The sequence below is a fragment of the Gnatocerus cornutus genome, chromosome 9, assembly GCF_029298725.1.
Source record: "Gnatocerus cornutus isolate USDA-ARS CGAHR chromosome 9, icGnaCorn1.1, whole genome shotgun sequence".
In the NCBI taxonomy this organism is placed as follows: Eukaryota; Metazoa; Arthropoda; class Insecta; order Coleoptera; family Tenebrionidae; genus Gnatocerus; species Gnatocerus cornutus.
In genome coordinates this window covers 9,064,886-9,089,232 of record NC_142241.1, presented here as the reverse complement: position 1 = coordinate 9,089,232, position 24,347 = coordinate 9,064,886, and the positions used below count along the sequence as shown (strand labels likewise).

General features: G+C 37.7%; 2 protein-coding genes across 6 annotated transcripts in view; both read left to right on the top strand.

The window, feature by feature from the left end:
* The window catches only part of pdm3 (POU-domain protein pdm3), a 45,582-nt gene extending 23,438 nt beyond the window's left edge, over nucleotides 1–22,144 (top strand). For 2 of the 5 annotated variants that reach the window (XM_088045886.1, XM_088045885.1), the window contains exons 3-12: nucleotides 17,916–18,087; nucleotides 18,262–18,420; nucleotides 18,596–18,796; nucleotides 19,014–19,175; nucleotides 19,359–19,820; nucleotides 20,888–21,068; nucleotides 21,208–21,264; nucleotides 21,448–21,531; nucleotides 21,571–21,722; nucleotides 21,771–22,144. In XM_088045886.1, coding sequence (XP_087902012.1) covers nucleotides 17,916–18,087; nucleotides 18,262–18,420; nucleotides 18,596–18,796; nucleotides 19,014–19,175; nucleotides 19,359–19,820; nucleotides 20,888–21,068; nucleotides 21,208–21,264; nucleotides 21,448–21,531; nucleotides 21,571–21,722; nucleotides 21,771–21,895 — 1,755 coding nt within the window. In that variant the 3' untranslated portion in view covers nucleotides 21,896–22,144. The remainder of the gene's footprint in view (nucleotides 1–17,915; nucleotides 18,088–18,261; nucleotides 18,421–18,595; nucleotides 18,797–19,013; nucleotides 19,176–19,358; nucleotides 19,821–20,887; nucleotides 21,069–21,207; nucleotides 21,265–21,447; nucleotides 21,532–21,570; nucleotides 21,723–21,770) is intronic. The other 3 variants (XM_088045887.1, XM_088045888.1, XM_088045889.1) reach the window with 3 other exon arrangements.
* Nucleotides 22,145–22,890: 746 nt separating this feature from the next.
* On the top strand, nucleotides 22,891–24,302 carry LOC148168631 (glutamine synthetase 2, cytoplasmic-like). The gene is made up of 5 exons (XM_088045684.1): nucleotides 22,891–23,136; nucleotides 23,184–23,620; nucleotides 23,671–23,870; nucleotides 23,921–24,060; nucleotides 24,105–24,302. Exons 1-5 carry the CDS (start codon nucleotides 22,956–22,958, stop codon nucleotides 24,251–24,253), a joined length of 1,107 nt encoding a protein of 368 aa, XP_087901810.1. The 5' UTR covers nucleotides 22,891–22,955; the 3' UTR covers nucleotides 24,254–24,302.
* Nucleotides 24,303–24,347: the final 45 nt, after the last annotated feature.

The following is a 24,347-nucleotide window of genomic DNA, read 5'->3' as shown; positions in this document are numbered from 1 at the left end:
GCAAATCGAACAAAAATGGCGCCTCAATTAGACAATAGAGGTGGAATAGTGCGCCTACTTCGAAGGCAGAGTCGGTCGATTATCGTTTCACCTCTCCCCGACGTCTCCCCCTCCCCTCTGGCGAGAGCCCGAACACCTCATCAGTCAGAGTCATTACGAACAGAGATAATTAATTACATTTACTCTCTCCCACCTTCGTAGAATTGCATAACATTAATTTCCACCCCTTCGCCCTCCCCAAGTCGGCTTACAATTCTCATTTCTCATTATGACTCTTCCATAACAGAGAAATTACCATGTTTTCAAAAGAATGATATAAATTATTGGCTTAATTGCGGAGATACTTAGGCACATAAGCATTAATTACCAGTTTTCGAATGGGAAAACGCATTGTGAGCGGCGGTGCAGCCAAGATACGATTTCCAGCACTTGGCGGTTCCGCAGGTACGATAAGCGCGGAATTGTGACCCGAGACGAGCGTCTAATTAAAAAGTCATTTCAGACGCACAAGATATTAATACAATAATTGTAGATTTTCACTCCGAGAAACATTGTTACAGACACTCATTCTTCAGGGAGCCATTATCAATGAGCGGCAGCAGTTTAAGCTTATTATTGTACTCGACGCGCGACGCCCTGCAGGCGCCAAAGAAAAGCTTTCTCTTGCCGTACTTTTTTAAGATTATTATTATTCAAAGTCCAGTCTGCACCTGCATCATGAATGCAAACCCCCTTAATAAAAGAACCCTATTCTAGAAAATATATTTTTCTGCTATATATGCAATTTTTAACGTCTTACTTTTGCACCCTCGTCGATGCACGAGGGTGCGCTTATGCGGAAGGCGTTCATTTCAATATAGAAATGTCCATCCGTGAAATTTTATTTAGATGCGCGGTGTATTTACATGAAGAGCGGCATGCATATCGGCCGTCCGGACGGAATATATTGAAATATTATACACCGGCCAATGTCCACATATCCACCAATGCATAACAAATACGCCAAGATGATTTCCATCACCCTCTTCTTGGCCGCACCGATCGGGCGGGGAGTCCCTTGGGACGCCGAAGGGCATTATAGTGAGTACGGTGACCGCTCGCGCTGCCCTCTATGTAAATACGAATAAGATTGTCTTGGATAGCGGGCTTCGACGTGCCTTAAGGGGCGTCTCTAGATCTCTTTATGATGATGATGAAGTGCATTACGCTTAAAAATCGTGTGCGGGACAAAATTGCCTATTTTGAAAAGGATCAGCGGCGGCGGCCGCCGCCACCAAAAACTTTATAATGAGGAGCATATGTCTTTAATAATTTTTTCTGTTTCAGGTAAATACTTGCAGCCTTCTTTCGCCGTCTCCGATTCCGTAAGTTTGTTCAACGTCCATTTCCGTCTTTTCGCGCGAATCTTCTCGTCCACATTTGTCATACCCACCTACAATAAAGTCGTCGCAGATTACCTCGAACGAGCGTCATTATTCTTGAACCTCCGCCGCTGTTATCTCGGTGACCACAGCTCCCTGCTAAGGAAATCGATAGTGGCCATTCCGCTCCGATACCTCTGATTGCAACGTCCCCATAATGCACATCCCCATTGTCGCTGTCATATCATTTGACCAGGAATTTCCCCAATTTAACTTCGACGCCTATCTGCATGCACTTTTTGTGCCGAAGATCGGTGTAGACGCCGCTTCATCTCAGTTTTCCCTGGGGAAATAGAGCAAAAATAAATTTCAAGAATAGTGTGATTAGAATGACAAAGGTGCCGATTGACAGGTCGTAAGCGCTGTATGTTTCTGCTGCCGGATGAGTGACATTTCTTGACCATTGGGAATCTTCTCGGCTTACGAGCTGTCAATTATGTGTTTTGTCATCTTGGGGAGGGAGTAAATGGAGCGTACTTCTCGAAGAACCGTGCGGGGGTGGAAAATTTAACGTCGGTACCTCCCCAAAAATTTGATCGAAATAAATATAAAGCGCCCTAAAACTCCGAGCAACCCTTAAGCCGCGTCCGCGTGTAGCCCAGCTTTAGCGCGGTCCATCTCCCAAACGCCGCGTGAAAAATATAATGTAGTGGTGATTTTTCGAAAGGGCTGGTATTTTTTATCTGCTCCCCACTCGTTATGCTTTGAACGCTCCGGCACATTACTCATGCACCGGCGAGCCTGCAATTTTTACTTGGAAATAAATCATCATTATTGGCCGGTGTCGGAGCGGCTACCGACCAGCTCACTTTTTACGAAGGGACATCCATTAATGCATATCTATTTAAGCTCGCCGCTTTGTTTATGCTTACTGTTTAATTTATTCCGACTCGTCATACAAAGATAACTGCAATGGAAAATGTCGCCCGTTAATTATGGACAAACATTTTTTACTCGGACGCACGTCAAGCTTTTTGCCCACAATCGATTAGGAAGGATTTGCGCCAATTTGCTCATGGGTGCAATAAATTTATAAAATACATAAAATATGCTGGAAAAAAATGTAGGTGGACGGCTAGTTTCGATTTTTATTGTCTAAAAGTATGTCGTAGTTCGGCATCGACATACATAATCATTGGTAATTGTGCGGAATACCCAACAAACTATTGTTAATTATTGATATAATCGCATGCTATAACTAACAGCAAATATTAACCATATTGCTTTAATAATATTCGAAATGATTATCATATTTTGATATGACAAAATGGTTATTTTATCAACTAGCTTTAATATATTAATTAAATTGTTTTACCATATTTCTGGCAATAACGATTCCGTAATATTAATTTTGTCATAAATAATTCTAACACGTTACTTATAAAAACGGGAAATGTTGAACTGGTAGTTCTTGCATAATTTGTACCACTATTCTAAATATTATATTCTAAAGTAAATTTTAATGAGAGAAAAATTATATTTTTACAACTGACAGTCATAATAGCAATTTTGCAATAAGTGCAAAATGGTAATATTTTACGCACTAGATAGATGTAGGCATTCATTTCTCACGAGTAGTAAACAAGATTTTTTCTACAATCGAAGAAAAATGCAAAATTTAACGATAAATAATACTTTAACTAACAGTTCTGACAATTATTTGACCTTTTACTTGATAGGAATTCAGTTTTATTTGTTTTTATGCAGATTCAATGGTTGGAAGATCAGAATACGGCGCGAAGACGCGTGAAATCTAACAAAAGTCGATAAATCATCTATAAATGTGGGTACAAAACAATTGCTTGCTTACAAATGTCAACTTAACACAGCGATTGTGAAATTAGATATTTACATAACAAGTACGGAAAGTGATCAATTTCGCACGAGTGTGAATGTAGATGCATGAGGCGCCAGCCGAGTGCAGATATTACACGAGTGCAAGAAAGACACTTTCCAAGGAGTTATCCTACCTTCCATAATCAGGAAGAAACCATAAGTCTCGACAATAGTTCATTTTTTATCTTTTCTAAACGTCATTTTTCTATGAGGTCATGTCACATAGTTAGATGGTTGATGTTTTCGTACATCTATTTACGAAAGTAAAAGTCACTAGTGTGATATGAATATATCAGCACAGACCTGTCAAAATTGTCTTGTCAGAAACGACCTAACCAATTCATTTTTACCATTATGCATGTTGTTTTTCAGTGAATCGTCTAGATATTTAAGACAAAAATTCAAGAATTACATTAGTATTTCAAAATAACTGTCAAATTTGACAGGTCTGTGCGGATATACTAGTGACTTTTACTTTCGTAAATGGATGTACGAAATCATCAACTTTCGGAGTCATTTAACCGTGTGGAAAATGCCACTTTCATATGGGGTCATAGAAAAAATTATTTTTTGGTGTTCATTCTAACTTCAAAATTGAAAATGTTCTTTTGATGTCCTTTGGTACTGATGTATCACATTTAGGGGATGTTGTTTTAGCCCTAAAAGATGCTCCACAAGTAATTACATGAAATAGCTGGCTTCTAAAACTGTTGGTGCAGCTTTAGACAAATTGGCTGTGACTCAGCTAAAATGGAGGTCTGTTTACTCTAAAAAGGAAAATACTGAATTTTTAATGTCTTCTGAAGTAATAGACGTAAGTAAAGAAGTTATTAGAAAAATAGAATTGAAATCTTTTTGAATAAATAGAATGATTGTTCGTCTATCGTAAAGTCGTCATCCTCCGCGTTTCAGTAATCCGGCAATAACCCTTGTCTCGTCCGTTAAAAACTTGTTAACTGTATTGAATCGAGGAGGTGGTTATATGGCTCGCTAGGAGAGCGGGCCGATGCCGTTGCCGTAGCTCCATTCGTTCCTGGAACTGTAATCTTATTAAATTTACATATTAATCAACGGATTTTAATTATCCCGTCCCCTCGCCCCTCTGCCCTGCCACTGAGCACAACGCGTCGTCGTAATTTACATTAATCCAATAATTGCATGGAGGTTTGCTAATTAGAAATTCAAATGAGGTGGTGCTCGCACAGAACGAGGACTATGTGCCAGCCACCCCTTTGGACCCCCGGTTTCACCCTTTCAGCCGCCCCTTTGGCCGCTCTTTACCCACCCCTCTCGACGACTTGCGATTACAGTCCGAATTCAATCGATTTTCTATTGCATAACTAAACGGCTCGCTGTTCTCATTTGTCTTGTTCTTGTGGTAATAACGCCATGTTTGCTGTTTATTGCCGCCTACGCAAAAACTGACGTGCTTATACACATTTCATTGCGTAGACACCTCAATTGAAACAGCTGCACCTCGATCCGCCGGCTACTAGATCGCACGCCTTTTATGTAAGCGGAAAAATGCAACGCGTTATTCATACTGGGTGGTTCCGATTTGCTCTTGCGAAACTCATTTGCTTCGACGTTTCTGCATTGTCTTGATGGTTTCTTACCTCTATGGTCGAAGCAATTCGCTCTTGGTCGTTGGAGTGTTCTACCAAAACCATCTTGAAATTGGGCTTTTGACTAGTGGCGTGCTGGCAAAGGCTTCAAAATCTCTTTGGGGGCGACCAAGCACCCCTTTAATCCAAAATCTGTAAATCTTGGCAAATGGAGACTTGTTTTGAGAAAATCTGTAAATATTTTAGAAAGAAAGGCAAAAAGCAAAATGAAAAGAAAAAATTATCGAAGAATATGGATATTACAATAAGTGCATGCAAATATCAAAATGCTAAAATTTTATGATCGTATAGTACAATACGAAAATGGGAACAATAACCTGAATCTGTCAACATCAACGGAATGTGGTTATGCAAAACTGAGAATTGCTAATAAAATTATAATAAAATCTGAATATTACAATTAACAAATTGAGAGTTTACTTAAATGATCAGCTGACATAAATAGTAATTATACAGAGTGATGAATAAAAGTCGTCTATAAGTATCCTTTTCTGTTAAAAGAATGAAGTTAAAGCAAAATTAATTTAAACCTAAGAAATTAAGAAAGGGTACTTCTAAAAGTTTAAGAAACTTGGTTTAAAACACTTTTTATTACTCTTTTTGATACAGAATATCATTAACTATAAAAAATCTTATCTCTGTCAATGAAATTGTTATCAAAATTTTAACTTAATAGAATTTGATCGTTTAAAAAAGAAAGCTTATAAAATCTTAGTTTTAAAAGAGCATATTTCGTTTTGGTTTTCAATTTTGAGCTCAGGAAACAGTTAGCTGCAACATGATAGGTACCAGGGGCGCTTTTTTTTCACCACCTTGTAGGTATAGGTAGAATTTTGGAAAATTTTCTCTATAATTTTGTAATTTGGCACAGTTAATCAGTAACTCAAAAATGATAAATGTACACGATTTTATTGCTATAATTTCAAAATTCTAAAACTTACACGTTCTAAATGATAAATGTACACAATTTTATTGCTATAATTTCAAAATTCTAAAACTTACACGTTCTAATTGAGTGCTAAAAAATGTTGATTGGTCGCCAAAATTTCTGAATTTTTTTTCTTCAGTTCTATAATTTATTCATCTAAGACATTGAATAAGCAAGCTAAGAATGATAAACGAGCAACATTTTTTTGCTGTAGCATCTAAACTGCTAGGATTACAGGCCCTTATACAAAATGTTTCAAAACTTTGATTGATCCTTGAAATAAAAATTCTAAAATTCCTATTTTTTGCATTATAATTATGAAATTTGGCAAAAACAATGATTAGCTTAAAAATTATAATGCTTTAAAATTTGATTGCTTTAAATTCAAAATTTTAAAACTTACGATCTAATTCAGAGTACTGCAATGGTGAGAATAAAAAAATATATTTTGGTCATTTAGGACATTGAATAAGCAAGCTTAGAATTGTAAACTGACAAATATTCATCGCTGTAGCCTCAAAACTGCCGGAATTACAGGCTATAATACATAATTTTGGAACATTTTGGTAGATTCTTGATCTATAAATTCTAAAATTGTTTGCTCTATAATTTTATAATTTAGCACAGTTTATTAGAAACTCAAAAATAGCAAATGCACAAAATGTACTCTAGCAATGAAATTGTTATAAAATTTTAAACTAATAGAATTTGATTGTTTAAAAAAGAAAGCTTTTATCTTAGTTAAAAAAGCGTTTAGGTTCTCAATTTTTGGCTAAGGAATAACTTAGTTGCTGTTTTCATCAACCTGTATACTACCAAGAAAAATAAGACGATTTTCTTCTGTCCCGAGGGTTATTATGTATTTCCTGAGGTTTGAAGGATTGATGGAAATTAGAAAGAGTGTCTTCACTGTTGGCATATTGACGTCCGCAAAGTTGAAATGAACTAAAGAAACCTCAAGGTATAAATATCATCATTTACAGTTTTTTAACCTAAAATCAATAAAACGCCGTTTTGACGTTTGTTTCCACTTTAATTAAATATTTAGCTTAATATAGACAACCCAAAATACACTTTACTTTATCTGCGTGTATTTGGAGGAGACGAACTTAATTTTATTGTTCGGAAGCAGACGACATAATTACATGTTCTAGTAGTAATAAAAAGGTTTGAAATGACCTAAAAAATTGTGAAAATGATAAGAAAATAAAAAACAGAAAATTTGGAAGTACTTACAGTAATGTCTTTATAGCTGAAAAGAAGCTGAGATCGTTTCTGAACGAGCTGAAACGGCGGAATACGAGATTGGGAATGAACGATAAAATCCGATTGGTACGCAAAAAGAAAAGAAAAAGAAAAAGAAGAATAAAACGAAGAACCTGAAAACCGGAAAAATTAAGAATCTAAGATTCTGAAAAATCAAATAACTTTAAAGATATTGGGAATCAAGAAAGACCAACAAAACTTAATGTCTTAAGAATCTGAATACTAACAAATTCTTGTGGAGTCTCAGTTTTTTGCTCAAACCTCAGTCTTTGAGGTTGTTAGTTTTGAGATCTCAAGTTTATTTTCAAAAATCCGAAACCCAAGACGATTTTTTTTCGTTTTTGTCCAAATTCCTTCTTGAAGCTCGAGTAACAGCTTTTAACCACTTGAGCCCTGAGGCACTCCTTTATGAAAACAATCCAAACGCTGACGGATTAGTAAATTTTGACTTGGAGAACTTATGAAGTCATGGATTTTAATTAGCTTTACATTAACCTTTAACATGCAATATGTTACATTCGCTGCTAAAACGGATTTATGAAAAATACATCTCAACACGGTCCTTAAATATTTGATAATTATCCGCCCCTGGAGACTGTGTAACTTAAAACCGTCCAGCTCCCAACTGAAAAATCCAACACCCTAAGCTCGATCCTAAGTCAACGAATCTTGGAGCTTGAGTAGACTGTTTATTGTTTATAATGCCTCACTACACTACCGCTTTACACCAATAAACTCGAAAACTACTTCAGCGCTCATTTCTGCCGGAGCTACAACATGTGTCACGATCATCTTCGTAATCCATTTATTATAAAAGGATGAACGTATTTAATCCTTTTTTGTATAATTTTCCTAAAAAATATTACCCTCTTGTCACACACGAAATTCCACACGTCTCTGATGAAATTTCCCCCATCAAAATGAAATCAGGGTAATTTCGTTCTGTTTGATATCGGTTCCGCAACGACCGATTAAACACCCCTTGTAGCAATCAAAAAATGTTTTCTTTCATTCGAAATCATTAGGTACAACGATGCGTAGCGGATTTTTGATCGATTTGCTATCTTCCTAAAGCCGATTTTTGCGGATCTTCATGTGAAGCCATTAAAAAACCTTTATAATTAAAGCAACGGGGTAATGGGAATATGTCGATCTGTTTGCGTTTCTTGCTACATCGGGGGATCACCGCCGACTCCGGTGTGAAATTTTTCACAATCGCCGTTCCATTGAGTTCGGTTGGAAATTTGTGCTTTATTAGCCGGTGACTTTGTAATTTTATCCGGATTTTGTATTGCAGCACGTAATTACGCCCTTTCTGTCCACCGCCATAAAACAGCGCCATTGTGGTTTCCTTATTCGTCTAGTTTCGAATAATTGCAGTGTCCCTATTTCATTCAACTCGGCGTCTCGGAACTTACCGAAGTTTCCGTAAAATGTTTTTCCCACTTAAGTTATTCGTGCAATCTAACAGTGTATAATGTCTTTTAGTTCGTTAATTAACAGTATTCATTTTATATAAAGGTTTCTAATTACATAGCATATAGCCTATAGACTTAGTAGCAGTCGCATTAATTAATTATAATTAAGTTTTAGTTGGAGTTCGGGCGCCCGGCGACGGCATGGGACGCAGCGGGGGTGGGGGAGGGACGGCGGGCAGTCGGTACGTGATGTGCATTTTGATCATTACTGATATTATGCAGATCGTCTCAATTCGGGGATAGATCTCGACACGGTCCTGGAAAATATGCACGGAGCTCCTATTATGCAGGACTGTATCGGGGAAAAAGATCTAGGTCAGCCGAGGAAAGGTGCTACGCTCGCGTCTTCATTTTTTATTGTAGCGACAGGTATACCAATACGTACGTTTTAATTTTTTTTTTATATATTTGGCTAAATGTATAGGATATAAATAGAGAAAGAGTTTCCATTTAGTTTTTACCATAGTCAAAAAGTGGTGCTGAATTATAGAGGTTTTAGTGCCGCCATTTTTTATTATTTACGCCCCCAAATTTACGTGTCATTCCTTTTTCAGTCGTTTAATGAAAATCCGACGCTTTTTTCATGATCTCGTCAAAATTTCGGAAATATTTATGTCGGATAAATATAACGTTTCTAAAATTAATGTGTTGTGATTTATCAATGAACAGTAGCAAATTTCTGTTACACGATTTGAACAGAAGGCATTCATTAAAAATAGTTAAATTGCCAATAACTTGTTATCCAGAGTTTTGACGCTATTAATTAGCATTTTAAATTTAAATGTTGCATAAAATAGAGCGTGCGAATGGTGTTTAAGGTACCATTAGCTTCGATTTTCCGCCAAAAGTGCATTATTTTGTTATTATTTAAATGTAATCCAAGTAATGCGATGCAAAATTCAAAAAAATAGTGACAGAATTTAAATTTTTCATTCGAAAATCAGAGAGAAATATCAATTTTATAAAAAAGAGCAATTAATTATTTCTGAAATTTACATCACCCGAGTGGCAGGACGCATTATTCATTTGGGACTATTCATTATGAATCTATACTTCAATAATTAAATTCGGGCGAGGAAAAAAATCGATGCGTGTGCGCCAATTTCGTCTCATTAGTCCGACTCGTCCAGGTGAACACTGCAATTTCTGTGGTCGCTAAAGAAAATTACCGCCCCCAAAATAATTGACGGAGTTTCTATTTTCCGATTTCGAAGCGCAATAATTAATGGCCAACTAGCCACTCTGGCAATTTTCCATTCGATTTTTCATCCATCGGTAATTTTTTCATGCGTTTCGTCATTATTCCCCGTTGTGATGTTAGCTCGAGGAGGAAAGGGATGAAATTTAACGGACGCATAACAAATAGCCGATCCGGAGAAAAACACGGCCCGCAATGCAGGCAACATCAAAAATTGTATTAGTGCATTTTTCCCGGGGAAGGTTACATTGAATAATTAAACAGGACTTCCAATTTGATTTGCATATTTTCACGCGAGACTCGTTAGTCATTACTCATTAGCGGCTGAGTGACAGTGACCGCCGGTGCCGCCGCCCCTGCCCCCTTTCGGACGCATCGGCCAACTGTCACCAGCCGAAAAAAAAACGAAAAAACAAATGATTGGTGGATTGGTTTTCGGTCAGCCATGTTGCACGAAACCGCGTTTTTAGTACAGACGCTCCGGAAGGGTGGGTTTTCAGTCGTCACTTTTTAGGGCTAAATCAACAGAACTAAAAGGGCTGTCTTAGATTTTCGAAAATATTATCGTTGATTTGAAGGGTTTGTTTTTCGTGGTTCCCGTCCGGCGTAATTTTTTATTAATTGGCACTTGGAGCATCAATTAAAATTTCGTTAAAAATTGATCGAAAGAAGCCGTGCACGTACGCGGATGTGTTCCCTCCCTCTTCGTATGGGAAATCTGCAAATAAAAATGGACGGGCAAATAAATGAAGGGCCCCACTCGGATGAAAGTAGAATTATTTATTCATCGTTCCCAATTGTATTTAGAATTATTCGTGCGAGTTCTATAGCAGTTCAATACGGGGCGTGTTTAGTCACTGGAGTGCTTATTAAACTTAAAAACAAAGGATTTTTTAATTAAACACATGGCTTCGGTTTCACACATCAATTGCAAATTCATTTAAACAAGCTGCATGTTCGTTATAATTAAATTGATACGAGACATTGAAAATATATTTCTCTTTTTTATTTTTTCCGCTGTGTGTGTGTTTCATTTTCGTTTTTTCCACCCCCACTGCCGAACGTAATTCCAACCCTTTGTCTCTGATTGATTTAATTTATTTTATTCTCGCGTGTGGGAACGGACGAACTGTCACGGCTTATTGCGTTATGAAAAACAACTTTAGCATTATTTTAAGCGCGTACGGGGCTAAATTTAATTAACACCGAAATTCGAGGAAATCAAAAGGATTTGCTCGGACATGGGAAAAAATCAACGGTGTAAACAGGGAGGTTCAGGCTATTGACTCGCTCGAACATTTGTCTTCGTTTATTACCGGAACGCCGCGACGCTGCATCGATGCCGGAATACCAACAAGTATCCCTCAAATTCGCAAATCTGCACTTAAGCTCCGGAGACTGATGGTGAATGCTTAAAGAAGCGCGCAAAAATCAATCGGAGACACTGTTGCAATGCAAGGAAACGATTCAAAGGATGTGTCTCAAAAATAATTTGAAATTTTTTTTTCTGTGACTACGTGACTGCAAAACTATTCTTGCTGCCACCTGTCGGTCAGCACCACATTACCATGCCCTCGCCTTGGGCTCCTCGTTTGTAAATAAAAAAACCCACAGTGGTAATCAATTAAAAATATATTTTGCTGGCAGAAGCGCTATATTCCCCAGGATAATGAGATTCGCCGCCTGCAGGACAATGCCTACTTGAAAAATGGCCATGTGCGGAGACACACGTCCATTTGTTATCATTACATCCGTTTATTTTTCACATTCGAATAATACAACGGACAATGTTTTTGATCGGTCGTAATTAATATTTACGTAGCTCGAGACAAATCTACGTTTATTTAAAGGTTCGTTGCTTCCATGCGTGATGGCCGTCATCAGAGTCAATATTCATCGGCTCTTGTTTTCTTTCCATTATCCTTGCGAGGAAAAAATTCAGCTGTAGGAGACCCTATTATAATAAAACGGAAGGGTGACGGCAGAGAAAAAAATTCGCTTCATAATTGTCCGGTTTGGAACTTCTTCAGCGATCACGCAGCTTATCGAACTAAATAAAAGCTTATCTTGGAAGTTTGGTATCGGTAACTGATTGAAATAACACGAACGGCTCCGGCATCGAGACGCCTGGCTAATTAGCATAAAGATAAGCCCTGTTCGTAAGTAGAGAGAAGTAGAAGTGTAGAGAGTGTGGAGCACACGCTGCTCGATGAATAAACATTAGCAACCCTTCACATTATGCAGGCAGTTCGTATTAAACATTCTGGCCAATTCAATTATAGAACAGAACACACATTTCATATTCCAGATCTATCTCTCAAAGCTTCGGCCACCGACTGGCGGCTGTCTGTTGTCAACCGCCCTTCCAACGGCTTTGTCAACACGTGCATTCAGACTGACAAGACTACAACTCTGCTGATTACAGATTTATCGTCGGCTTCTTGTCTTTCGAATCGTACAACGACGTCATATTAGCGACAATCGTGAATATTTGAGTTTACACACATGGCGGAGTTAATCCGTTCCACTTGACCCCGTTCTTCTTCACTTTTGGTCTTCTTTTACGTGGATTTTGTAGCAACGGAAAAAGTCGTCGCGACGAATTTTTCTGCTTCATTACGATTAGAATTTAAAGAGCCACAGAAACGATAATAGAACTCGAATGGCCTTCCATCATTTAAATTACATATTTAAATAGTTGTTTAGTCCAATTGTGCATATTAATTGTGTACATTTGATGTCATTTAACCGATGACTGCTTCAGCGCCGGCGATAATTATTATCGGACGAGGGTTGTTAATTGAACTTGAATTTGCCAAAAAACATTACCGGCAGTTAATGACAAATGTGTCCATAAATGTTTGGGGAAAAGTCAATTGGTGGTTAAAAAGTCAAATTTTTAGGTGGAGGCGAAAAAAATCTTCATTTGCTTGTGAAAACTGAGCCTGCTCCAAATTAAATTTTTTTTTAAAACTTGGCCCTAAAAAAGGCAAAAATGTTTTGTCAAATTTTTGGATCTGTTAGATTTTTTGGTTTCTTTTTGTATGAAATATTTTTCTTCTCACAACAGTCAGTCGCTTTTTAATTTTTAATTTTTTGTTATTATTTTTTGGAAGAATCGTAAATTTTTAGCATCTCTCTTGGTTTTATAACCTTTAGTAGTTTTCAGGTTATACCAATGGAATTTTTATCAATAACTTTGGTAATTTTAATGCTGAAACATTTAATGCGTCTTTTGATAAATTTTTAAATTATTAAAATTGGAAAGTTTTAGAACTAGAAATAGAATTTTTAGAAATTTTTACTTTTTGTTCGAATCAAAATTTTCACAATTTTTATTTGGTTGAGTAACTTTGGCGGTTTGAAGATTAGAAGAATGTAACTTTCGGTCTTTTCTTTCTTTGATTTCTTTATTAAGCTTGCCAAACTAGAAAATTTTTGAACGAGAAATGGAAATTCTACGAATTTTTACTTTTTGGAGTAGCCTTAATTTTTCATTAAATTTAGTAGGAACTTTGGTAGCTTGAAACCTAAAACAGTAGAATTTTCTAATATTACGTCTTTTGATAAATTTATTAAGTATCTAAAATTAGAAAGTTTTACAACTAAAAATAGAATTTTTAGAAATTTTTACATTTCATTTTAACAAAAATTTTCACAATTTCTATTTGGTTGAGTAACTTTGGCGGTTTTTAAATGAATGTAACTTTCAGACATTTTTTCTCTGGGCTGAGTTTATTAACTTGCCTAATTAGAAAATTTTAGAAACAGAAATGGAATTTTTTACAAATTTTTACTTTTTGGACTAACCATAAATTTTCAAAATTTCTATTCATTTCAGTAACTTTGGTGGTTCTTAGGTTAGATCATTGTAATTTTTAGGTGTTACTTTTTTTGATGAGTTTATTAAGTACGTCAAATTAGAAAATTTTAGAACTAGTAATAAAACTATAAAGACTTTCCACATGAAAGTGATAATTTTGATACTTTTAAGGAACTTTTAAAGATGTAATTTTCAGGCAATCTGTAAAATTTTGGTTTTTCTAAAGAAGTTTTATACATACATAGATTTTTATGAACCAACTGAGTGGTCACAAAATCGAAAAATTTTCTTGTTTTTCTTATTAAAAAAACCTTCTATTTCACTTTGCACTTCTTTGGTTGGAGTAGTTGTTTTTTGTTTTTTCTTCATGGAGTCGAGAAAAAAATCGAGTAAATAAAAAACGAAACAGGAAATAAAGGGAATGGAGTACCAACATAAACGGCAAGCAAAGTTATAAGAAACTTGACGGTAGAGTACAAAAAAGCACAGAGAAGGAAGTGAATAAAAAAGACAAAATAGAATAGTACGGTAAAGAAGGCAGTAAACTAGGCAAAAAAGAGAACACATTGAAAACGTCCAAAAGAAGTAAAAAAATAAGAGGAAGTCCAAATAATGGAAGAACAACAAAAGAAGAAAATAAACTTATGGTAGAAAAAGAGAAGGAGGAAAAGATGCAAAAAGGCAACGAAAATACTTTACGAAGAAACCATTAAGAACTAGAGCAAGATATTATCATTGTTATCTACCCTCGCCAGAGTTTAAACAAGAATAATGCAAGAAAGGGGCGAGAGAAAATATAATTGGCCACGTGGCAACCGGTTCTACTCGCACTGGATCTTCAACTAGATTCCTGAGGAAAGCGAAAGTGACCTATTATCCAGTTCTCACGTTTTTTGCCGAAGAAAGCCGTTTAGCTGAACTAACACAAATAGGTCGGACGAGTAAAAACTGGCATGCAGCCGTGAAACCTACAAGGAGAACTTGCCATATCTGGTCTTTCAAATTAAAAAAAGTTCTTTGGTTTTCTTGTATTTTTTTGTAATGTGGTGTCCAAGATTGTTTACTTCACTCGAACCAAAAATATATAGACTTCTAGAACCTAGAGGGTTCTTCAGCAGCAGGAATTATAGTTTCTTTGGCTAATTATCTAGCATCAGGAAAAATGGATGTAATTTATGATTGTCAAAATGGTGTTCCACTTTGCAAAGCAATTTATGCCGAGGTGTTACGAGACGCTCGTCCTGGAAAGCAACAGTCCGTTATGGGTGTGCCGTTTACCAACTCCCATTTATTATTAACATAATCGCTGGAGGTAAGCATTTATTTGTTAGAGAGGCAAGTTGGTCGGGGTTGTGGCACGGTTTCCCTTTTCAAACAGCTCCTCTCCTGTATTATGTAGGAATATATTTTGCCGGCCCTCGTCGTGTATTAGCATTATTTACGCGTCTGTTGATCTAGAGATTATGCATATACGCTGACGGATAAAGATGATTGAGAATCACGTGATTGCAAATTGTACTCGGCTACAAATGACGTCTAATTCTGTTCCAATTTGGCGCAGCGGACAGTTTAATCAATAGACTTATGTGGAGTGTTTTGTCGGCCGGCGACTCCTCTTCAAGAAGCTCGTTGCATAAATTGACCAAGTTCTGTGCGAAACTGTATAATTCAATTCCGACTAAATATTTTAGAACCAATCGAAACCAAATATCTGACGAACTAATTAATTCTGAGCTGCTAAATGTTTAATCATCCCTGGCAAGGTCCAGATTGTAAATTATACATGATTGGCAAGGATAACGCAATTGTAAATTACAGCTGGACAAATAGCGTCTAATTCTGTTCTAATTAAATACAACAGACAGAATAATCAATATGGGCTTAAAAGGGGGCCGTCGTAATGAGTAAACCTACGGACGGACGGAAAATGCAGACAATGCGCTTGAAAAATGGCATATCCGTTTATTATCGTTACATTCGTTTATTTTGCGCATTCGCGGACAATGTTTTTGATCGGTCGTAATTAATATTTACGTACACCGAGACATTCACAAAACACACACATTGACGCGCTGCATTATCACGACCACGGGGAAAATTGCACACATTATTACCCAACAATACAAACTCCAGACACTCGCCGATTCAAATCATTCATTGTTCAAAAATCCAATTTTTACAAAAATACTAATTACTTTGTTCATTTCCTACTTGTTACTGACATCCATCATTATTTCTTTCTTATAAAAATAATAAAAGTTAAACCTCAACCTTTATGGCCAAGGCGTGGAAATATCCTTTGCGTGTTTGGAAAAGTAGATAGATTTTTCACATGTTAAATAAATTGTTTCTTTTAGATAGAAAACTTCAAGCACGAAAACAAGTCTGAAAGTAGTGATGTACACTGCGACACCTTTAAAAAATCAGCTAATTTGTGCAGTTCCTCTAAAGTCAAAAGTATTTATGTATCAAGGGAGAGAAGTAACTTTTTTGGCCCGAGCGTTATTATTTTCCGAGATCCAAAGAATTTTGGGAAAAAAGTTCCGACTCAAAATTTTTGTTTTTTGCCCGTCACACCTTAACTATTTGACTTACGGATTTGAGATTTGACCAGATAGATCTTAAGCTGCTCTTCCGATTGATGTAAACTGAGAGGTATTAAACGTCGTTTTCGCTCTGAAAAAGCTTCTTAAAACTGATCCTCAAAACCTAATTAGGTCAATATCTCTCTTATGTGTGAAAGAAACTCAACTTATTCGTGCTTATTTAACGCAGAATTTCACGCTGAATCCAAAACTGTGCGAATTTTTAACCTACGTCAACAAATAACCGAATTAGAAGCGTTTGAAGTTTTTAATTGTCGCCAGAGGGCAAAAATTTTGAAGCTCCAGAATGTTTAGTGCTTGATATCTCCGGAACTACGACAATTAGAAAGATGCGGTCTTCGCCAACGTTTTTGTCGCGCCTTTTTGCCTAAGAATTTGCCTTCAAATATACAAAATTTTATTGTCGTTTGTTTTTGTGAAAAGTTTTTCCGACCCTAACCTAGTTTTTGAAAAAATATAGAATAAGATCATCTTGAACTTTAAGAAAAGTCTCACGAATAAAAAGTTACTCTAATGAGGAATTACATTACAAACTTTCAGAGAACCTCTTCGTACTCCCACATCGCCATCTGATCGATTGACACCTCCAAGGTTCACTCAATAATGATTGACTCTAATGACCATCCACAACAGGATCTCTAATAATAATTATATTTCAATTATTTTACTCATTTTTGGCGCCTTTCACCTTCTCGTCCTAACAAGTAATTAATATCTAAATAAGGTAAACACTTTTAAGAGGTAAAACGTTTTCGATTTACGTTAATAATTACGCATCATTAAAAAAGTCCACCGTTATGCAAGTTTTCAGGTATTGGTCCCTCGTAATTACGATTATTAGTCAATTTCTGTCAATTAGGTGTTTGACAGTGCGTAATTTTGTGGACTTTGATGTGTTTATTAACGCAAACGAAAGGAAAATCGCAGCACGTGATTATGCTCGAAATGCGATTGAAACAGCTTGTAATGAAATGAATTAATTTCAAGTGAAAACGCAACGTTCATCGGATAGTTAATTTATTACTGCACCAATGGAACGTTTTAGTATAATTTAACACATATTTTGCTCCTGGGTGGAGTTGGATGTATCTGCTTTAAAATAAATAATTAGCGGATACATAGAAATTCCGCCCGGTAAAGAATGGGACTGAGAATAGACCCTTGCGGAACTAAACACATTTAAAAATCTTCATCGATCTTCTTATCACTTATTACTTGCTCATAATCTTTCATCTTCGCGCTGATAATCATTTTCTATTTCCTCTCTTTTGGATCCCTGTGAAAATCCCTCTTAGAAATCGGCCTTGGCACCCCTTCGTATGATTGAAGCTGTGCACGCGCTGCCCTGTCCGAATGTGCTCTCAACCCTTCGCAGCGGGGGCGGTAGACGGCGGCGACCAGGGATGGGGCACATTAATATTGCGAAATGAAGCTCATTTGCATTTAAATAAGGTACTCGGAGTGAGGGGGGCGCGGTAAGAGGGGCACTAATTACACTAACTACACAAAGAGCTCTCGCCTCGCCGGCCGCTGTCCGATCCCTCCACCCCTCTCATGCCGCCTCTCACCCTTATTATGCGGGGACGGCGACTATTCCCTGCTTGCTTGATTATCATTATACTAGAATAGATTATACTCGAACGAATATATTACACTGCATTCGGAAAGGACCGCCAAATTTCGTTCTTTTTTTTTAAGCGCGAATATTTGAAGTTTATGGGATGTTGTTTTTAGCAGGAGAGCGACTGTGAGAGTAGCGTTGGATCGCCAGAGCCGGCTTCAGGAGTTGAAGGGAGCACGGATCTGACGATGGGGACTAAAGGGATCCATGGCCGGATGGAGGACACCTTGGGCAATGAGGCCAAGATTGCGCAGAATGTCTCCGCGGCGGCGCATCTTAATGGCAGTAAGAATTTTGTTACGTTACTTTTTGATTTCGTAAATTCCGGGATAGCCAAGAGAATGAACAAAAAGGGTCGAAACACAATTTTAGTTTCCTAGTTAAATAGCTGGAAGTTCTTTAACTTTGAATTTGGGATTAAACTCCTCTCGTAACGTTAATCTCGCATTGATTTTCCAGTGGCCGGTTTGGTAACGCTGCAGAACCTCCAGAACTTAGCTTCTTTGCAGCAAAGTCTTCCTCAAGTGGCGTCGCTGGCCGCCGGCCTCCAAAACATGGCCAACTTGACGGGGACACCCGTAGTTAACGCACCACTTAACCTCAGCGTCAGTGCTTCAGGTACTAATTCCGTATCCTTTGTTATTGTTATGCAAATCTAACTCACCCTCTAACGTCGCCGCCGACTTAATCACAATGGAAATAAGCCTCCTTTTAATTACTGTTATTCATGTACACATTTCTATTGTGGCGGTCACATGAATTTACCTCTAATTGATTAATAATAATTTTGCAGTGGCCGCCCCCAGGACAAGTCAGTCAGGAAGTAACGTAGAAGCCCTCAACCCTCCGCCAAGTGCTGGGGCGACGCTACCACCCCCGCCTAACCCGCTTTTGTCTTCGCAACAACCGGCACCGATGCCACAGTTCATCCTGGCCTCTGGACAACTGGTTCAAGGCATCCAAGGAGCTCAACTGCTCATACCCACGTCACAAGGTGACGTTAAGATCTTAAGTTCGATGGTTGGGCGCGAGTTCTAATTTGAGCTCCGAATTTTTTCACCAAGCAATGCAGATACGCCAACGCGGTGCAAGGAAATTAGCTTTAAATTTTTACCCGCTCTTCTGTCATTGAACATTTACAGCGCCGGAAGCTGCGACTTTGCTTAATGGGTTTCCTTTCTCGTTGTTAACATTTTTTTCTCTCTTTCCAGGTTTAGCAACTCAGACAATCTTGACAATTCCAGTTAATCATGTAAATAGTTCCGATCAAATGGTTAATTTAGCTTTAAATAATGGACAGGTGGTCACAACGTCGTTGGCTAACCTCCAGGCGATGGCTCAAACTAATCTCCTCAACAACACCACAAATCCTGGTAAGTTTCCATACGTGAAATAAATGGTAAAAAATTCTATCAATTTATACGATATTATTGAGGCACTAAATAGAATATTCATGTAATATTTTTTATACAATGAAGTTCATTATTTTTATGCAAAATAAAATTGATTAACAAACTCGAATAAAACCCAGAAAAAATGACTGATTTTTTTTATAGTTCCCACCACCAACGGCAGCATCGGCCCCAACCTCCTCAACCCCGCTTCCCTGAGCCACCTCCTCACCAACGGTTCACCTCAACAACTCCTCCAGACAATGCCCCAGATGCTCAGCAACCCGCACACGACAAATCCCACCCCTTTACTCAACCCGTTGGCGCAGCCTCTGTTGTCGACAGCCCCCACGTTGCTCACGACGCCGACGTCGCAATCTACACCGCCCCATAGAAACCCCATGAGTACCAGCAGCTACACAGAGAACAAGTTGCACCATCCGCAACCAATTTCGCGGAATTCTTCACCTCCCAATGTTAGCCCCATGAGCCGGATGTCCAATGGCGAATTAACCATAACGACATCGGCGGGGCCTGTTCCTAGTCAAAACCTGAAGAGGTCGCCATCGTCACTCTCGCCGAACTGTACCGACAGTTCGACGGCCGATCTCCTGGTGGATTCGCCAAGTAAGTGATCGAATGTGTGAAATGAAATCCATGAGCACCTTCAGAGTGAGTGACGCAACTTTCTATTGAAGAAATTGGTAATTACGGTCTGTAAGTGCGCTAAAAACTTGCAGGCGTGTAATTTATTTAATCATCAATTAATTAAGTTACGTAAAGGCATTAATAATAATTAAAGAGCAATTTCGTTTCGTGATATAACAATATTCTGCAATTAATCATTTTATCATCTGCAGTCGTATTAATTAAGCCAATAGAAAGACACTAAAGCTGTTATTACCATAATAAAAGATCACAAACATAAATAACTCGATTGCTCAATTTGATAAACAATAAATTGTTATTATTGAAAGTATTTATTTTGCGCGAGGCTTAGAAACTGAGCTGGTACAATTGCGCGATAAGTAAACAAGAAATTTATATCGCTTCAAAACGAAAAGAATGGCAGTGGCGCACTCTACACGAGAGTTTCTATACTGACACTGTGGATAGCACAGAGATTGATGGTAAATTATTGACAAAACGTGCAGAGAAGTTCGCAAATTTGCAGACACCGCTGGCTGTGTAGCAGAAGCTGGAGTTTCTGTGTATTACGCGGTTTTCATTAACTGAAGATGTTTGCATTCTGTTTCGATGTTCTGGAGGATGTCCGTGGACTTGGAGTTTTCTTTTACGAAGTTTGATGCTAATAGGGTGGCCCGGCGCATCCACCATTTTTTATTCAACTGGAAAACTGAATAGGGGGGGCAAATCATGGATCCCACAGCTTTTATTTTAAAAATTGAAAAGTTCTTCTTTCTTTGGCTTGCTTTATTAGAGCTAAACTGAATTTCACCCTGTAAAGTTGAAAGTTCTAAGGATTCCAATTTTCAAATTAACTCTTTTACATTCCAGATTTTTTAAATTTTCTACATTTTTAGATGTCTTTAGACATTCTTAAGATCCTTTTGGTCTTCCAAGTGGCTCGGAAAGCTCGAAATCTTGAAATTATCGAAATTGCAACCTGAAAGCTTTTTAGTTTAATACATAGTTTTAATAAGTTTCCGATTAATGGGTTGACGATGTTGCAGATCAGCCGACGATAAACCAGACGAGTAGTAACGTGGTCGACGGCATAAACCTCGACGAAATAAAAGACTTCGCCAAAGCGTTCAAACTTCGCCGACTCTCTCTGGGACTGACCCAAACCCAAGTCGGTCAAGCCCTCAGCGTCACCGAAGGTCCTGCTTACAGTCAAAGCGCAATTTGCAGGTAGGCTTCCTTCCCTTTACCTCAAATCAAAGCCAGGACATGTCAATTCTTATCACTGAACGAATACAAGTCAATAGAGTTTGCTTGCATTTGTTCGGCGATGGTGTATGACGTAAGTAATTCCTTGGTTTGTTCCCAGTGCCCTGGCGTCTCAGATGTTTGCAGCCGCGCAACTTTCGTCACAGCAGCAAGCGATGTACGTCATGGTTGAGTAATAGGATAAGTTTGTACTTTGTGTTTGTTGGATTTGCGCCAGGGCACTGGCATAGTCAAACATGTTTGGTTTTCTCACGTTTTCAGTGTTTTGGTCAGTGTCCTGTGCCTAAATCATCTAAATTGTTATTTAGGTTTGACAATTCTGATCGAGTGTTTGTTGTAGGTTTGAAAAATTGGACATTACGCCGAAGAGCGCGCAGAAAATTAAACCAGTTCTGGAGAGGTGGATGAAGGAAGCTGAAGAAAGGTTGGTGAGAAAATGTAGAGAGTTGATGACTGATAAAAGTTTGTTTGATTGTAGATACAAAAGTGGCCAAAATCACTTGACGGATTTCATTGGAATTGAACCGTCAAAGAAGCGGAAACGGAGGACGTCGTTCACTCCGCAAGCGTTAGAATTGTTAAATGCGCATTTCGAACGCAACACTCATCCTTCAGGTATGGTAAAAATCTTGTTAAATTAATTCGACTGACTGGCGGTTGTAGGAACTGAAATCACCGGTCTGGCTCATCAATTAGGATACGAGCGAGAAGTGATCAGGATATGGTTCTGTAACAAGCGCCAGGCACTGAAGAACACCGTTCGGATGATGTCGAAAGGAATGGTGTAAGCCGTCTGTGATTTGCCCACAAACTGTTCAAGTGTAAATACTCGTATACAATCAATTTTTGTAAATAATCGTGTAAAAATTTCAAGGATTGTTGTTATTGTGTGATGGTACGTTGTAAGATTTGACAATTCAAAGATGCCACAATACTCTTTTTTTTTAAATATTTATTACAGTTGGCACCGAAACTGAGGCGAGCACTTAAATTATTATTTTCAATTATCCTGATTGTAATAAACTGATTCAAGATGACTGTTTTTTTTTCAACATCCCTCATGCGGTGCGTCGAGTATACGATTCTTCGAAAACATATCGTGGATGTACTTAGAAATTAAGCATTTCGGGAGAATGACCAAAATTTTTACGATAAAGAAATGTGATGACTTTCTTCGCATCGGATTCCAAACGTTTGATCTCTTGACGTTCATTTTGTAGGAGGAGACTCCGAATGAAACCAAAGTTCCTATTAGTACATAAGTTATGTTGTAAATAGAAAAATTTAATTTTAGTAAATAACTTTACTAAATTTGTGTCAGAGTAGAAATTATTGTGAATTAATCCTAGTGATTCTGATATTATAAGTTATATGGATGACAATTGTACTTGTTCGTATTGTAGATGTACGCAGAATAAAAGAATCATTGTGGTAATTATGTCCATTTTTTTCACCGCTTCGAACAAAAATTGCCTCGTAACCATAAAACGATAAAAAAAGAACACTGAAAAAGCAAAGAAAAGAAAGATCTAACAATGGAAAATAATAATCAAAAGTGATTTAACGAAATTAAAAAAAAAGATATCTGGCCTAATTTCAATAAAAATAACTAATTTCAAATGCAATAGATAAATACTTCTATACACTGTACTTTTCCATCATTGATTTATTTATCTGTCTTTATTATAAACAAGAGCAATGATGGAATAATCGGAAGAAATAACAAATTTCCTTATCTGCCCACGTCATATGTCGTGATGATGCACGGATCAGATTGACCAAAAAACAGTTTTAACACAAAACGCGATAAACTTATCAAGACAGTTTGAACTCCGCTGCGAAGAAAATATGCCAGCGAGTACTCTAAAAAGTTCCCCCAACGCCCAATTAAATAAGGCTGTTGCTGAAAGGTACAGATCCTTGAGCGTTCATGGTAAAGTCAAAGTTACATACATATGGGTCGATGGAACTGGAGAGAACGTGAGGGCGAAGACGCGTACCTTGGACTTTGTACCAACGACACCAAGAGGTAAAAAACCCTTTCAATTTCTTATCCTAACCCATTTTTTTGAATAGATTTGCCGGTATGGAACTACGATGGTAGTTCTACTTACCAAGCCGAAGGAGTAAACTCTGATACTTTTCTTTATCCTGTGGCGTTGTACAATGATCCTTTTACCAGAGGCAACAACAAACTCGTGTTGTGTGATACTTATCGCTATGATTATACTGCGACACGTACCAATAAACGGCACTCTTGCTTAGAAGCAATGGAGCTTGCGAAATCCACAGTACCTTGGTTTGGGATCGAACAAGAGTACACTCTTTTAGACATGGATATGCGACCTTTAGGGTGGCCCAAACGTGGTTTTCCAGGCCCTCAAGGACCATATTATTGTGGTGTTGGGGCTGATAAAGTCTACGCGCGTGATATAGTCGAATCTCATTACAGCGCTTGCTTGTATGCTGGAGTTAACATTGCGGGAACCAATGCTGAGGTGATGCCGTCACAGGTACATTAAAGATTGTTCTTTTATCCGTTTTAATCTAGTAATTTTTATAGTGGGAATACCAAATTGGTCCGTGCGAAGGAATAGACGCTGGGGACCAAGTGTGGGTCTCCAGATATATTCTTCATCGCGTAGCTGAAGATTTTGGTGTTATTGTAACTTTTGACCCAAAACCAGTCCAAGGTGATTGGAATGGAGCGGGAGCTCACACTAATTTTTCGACAAAAGCGATGAGGGAGGAAGGAGGATTAGTGTAAGTTGATGGTATCTAGCGTTATTATCTTTTAAACAATCTTATTGTAGTGAAATAGAAAAAGCAATTGAGAAACTTTCGAAGAATCATCAAAAGCACATCAAAGCTTATGATCCAAGAGGAGGAAAAGATAATGAACGACGATTGACGGGAAGGAATGAAACGTCTTCAATTCATGATTTTACCTCAGGTTCGTTTTTTTTCTGTCAATGTTTTATTAATAATCGAATTTAGGTGTTGCTAATCGTGGCGCAAGTATCCGAATTCCGCGTGGTTGTGCAGAAGAAAAGAAAGGATATTTGGAAGATCGAAGACCGTCATCCAATTGTGACCCGTATTCGGTTTGTGAAGCTTTGGTTAGAACTTGTATTTTGAATGAGTAAAACTGTCTAACTAAATTTATCAATAAACGTTGAATTTAAACCATTACAAGACTTTTTCTAGCAAATCAACAAAAGTTAAAGTTACATAAGTGCC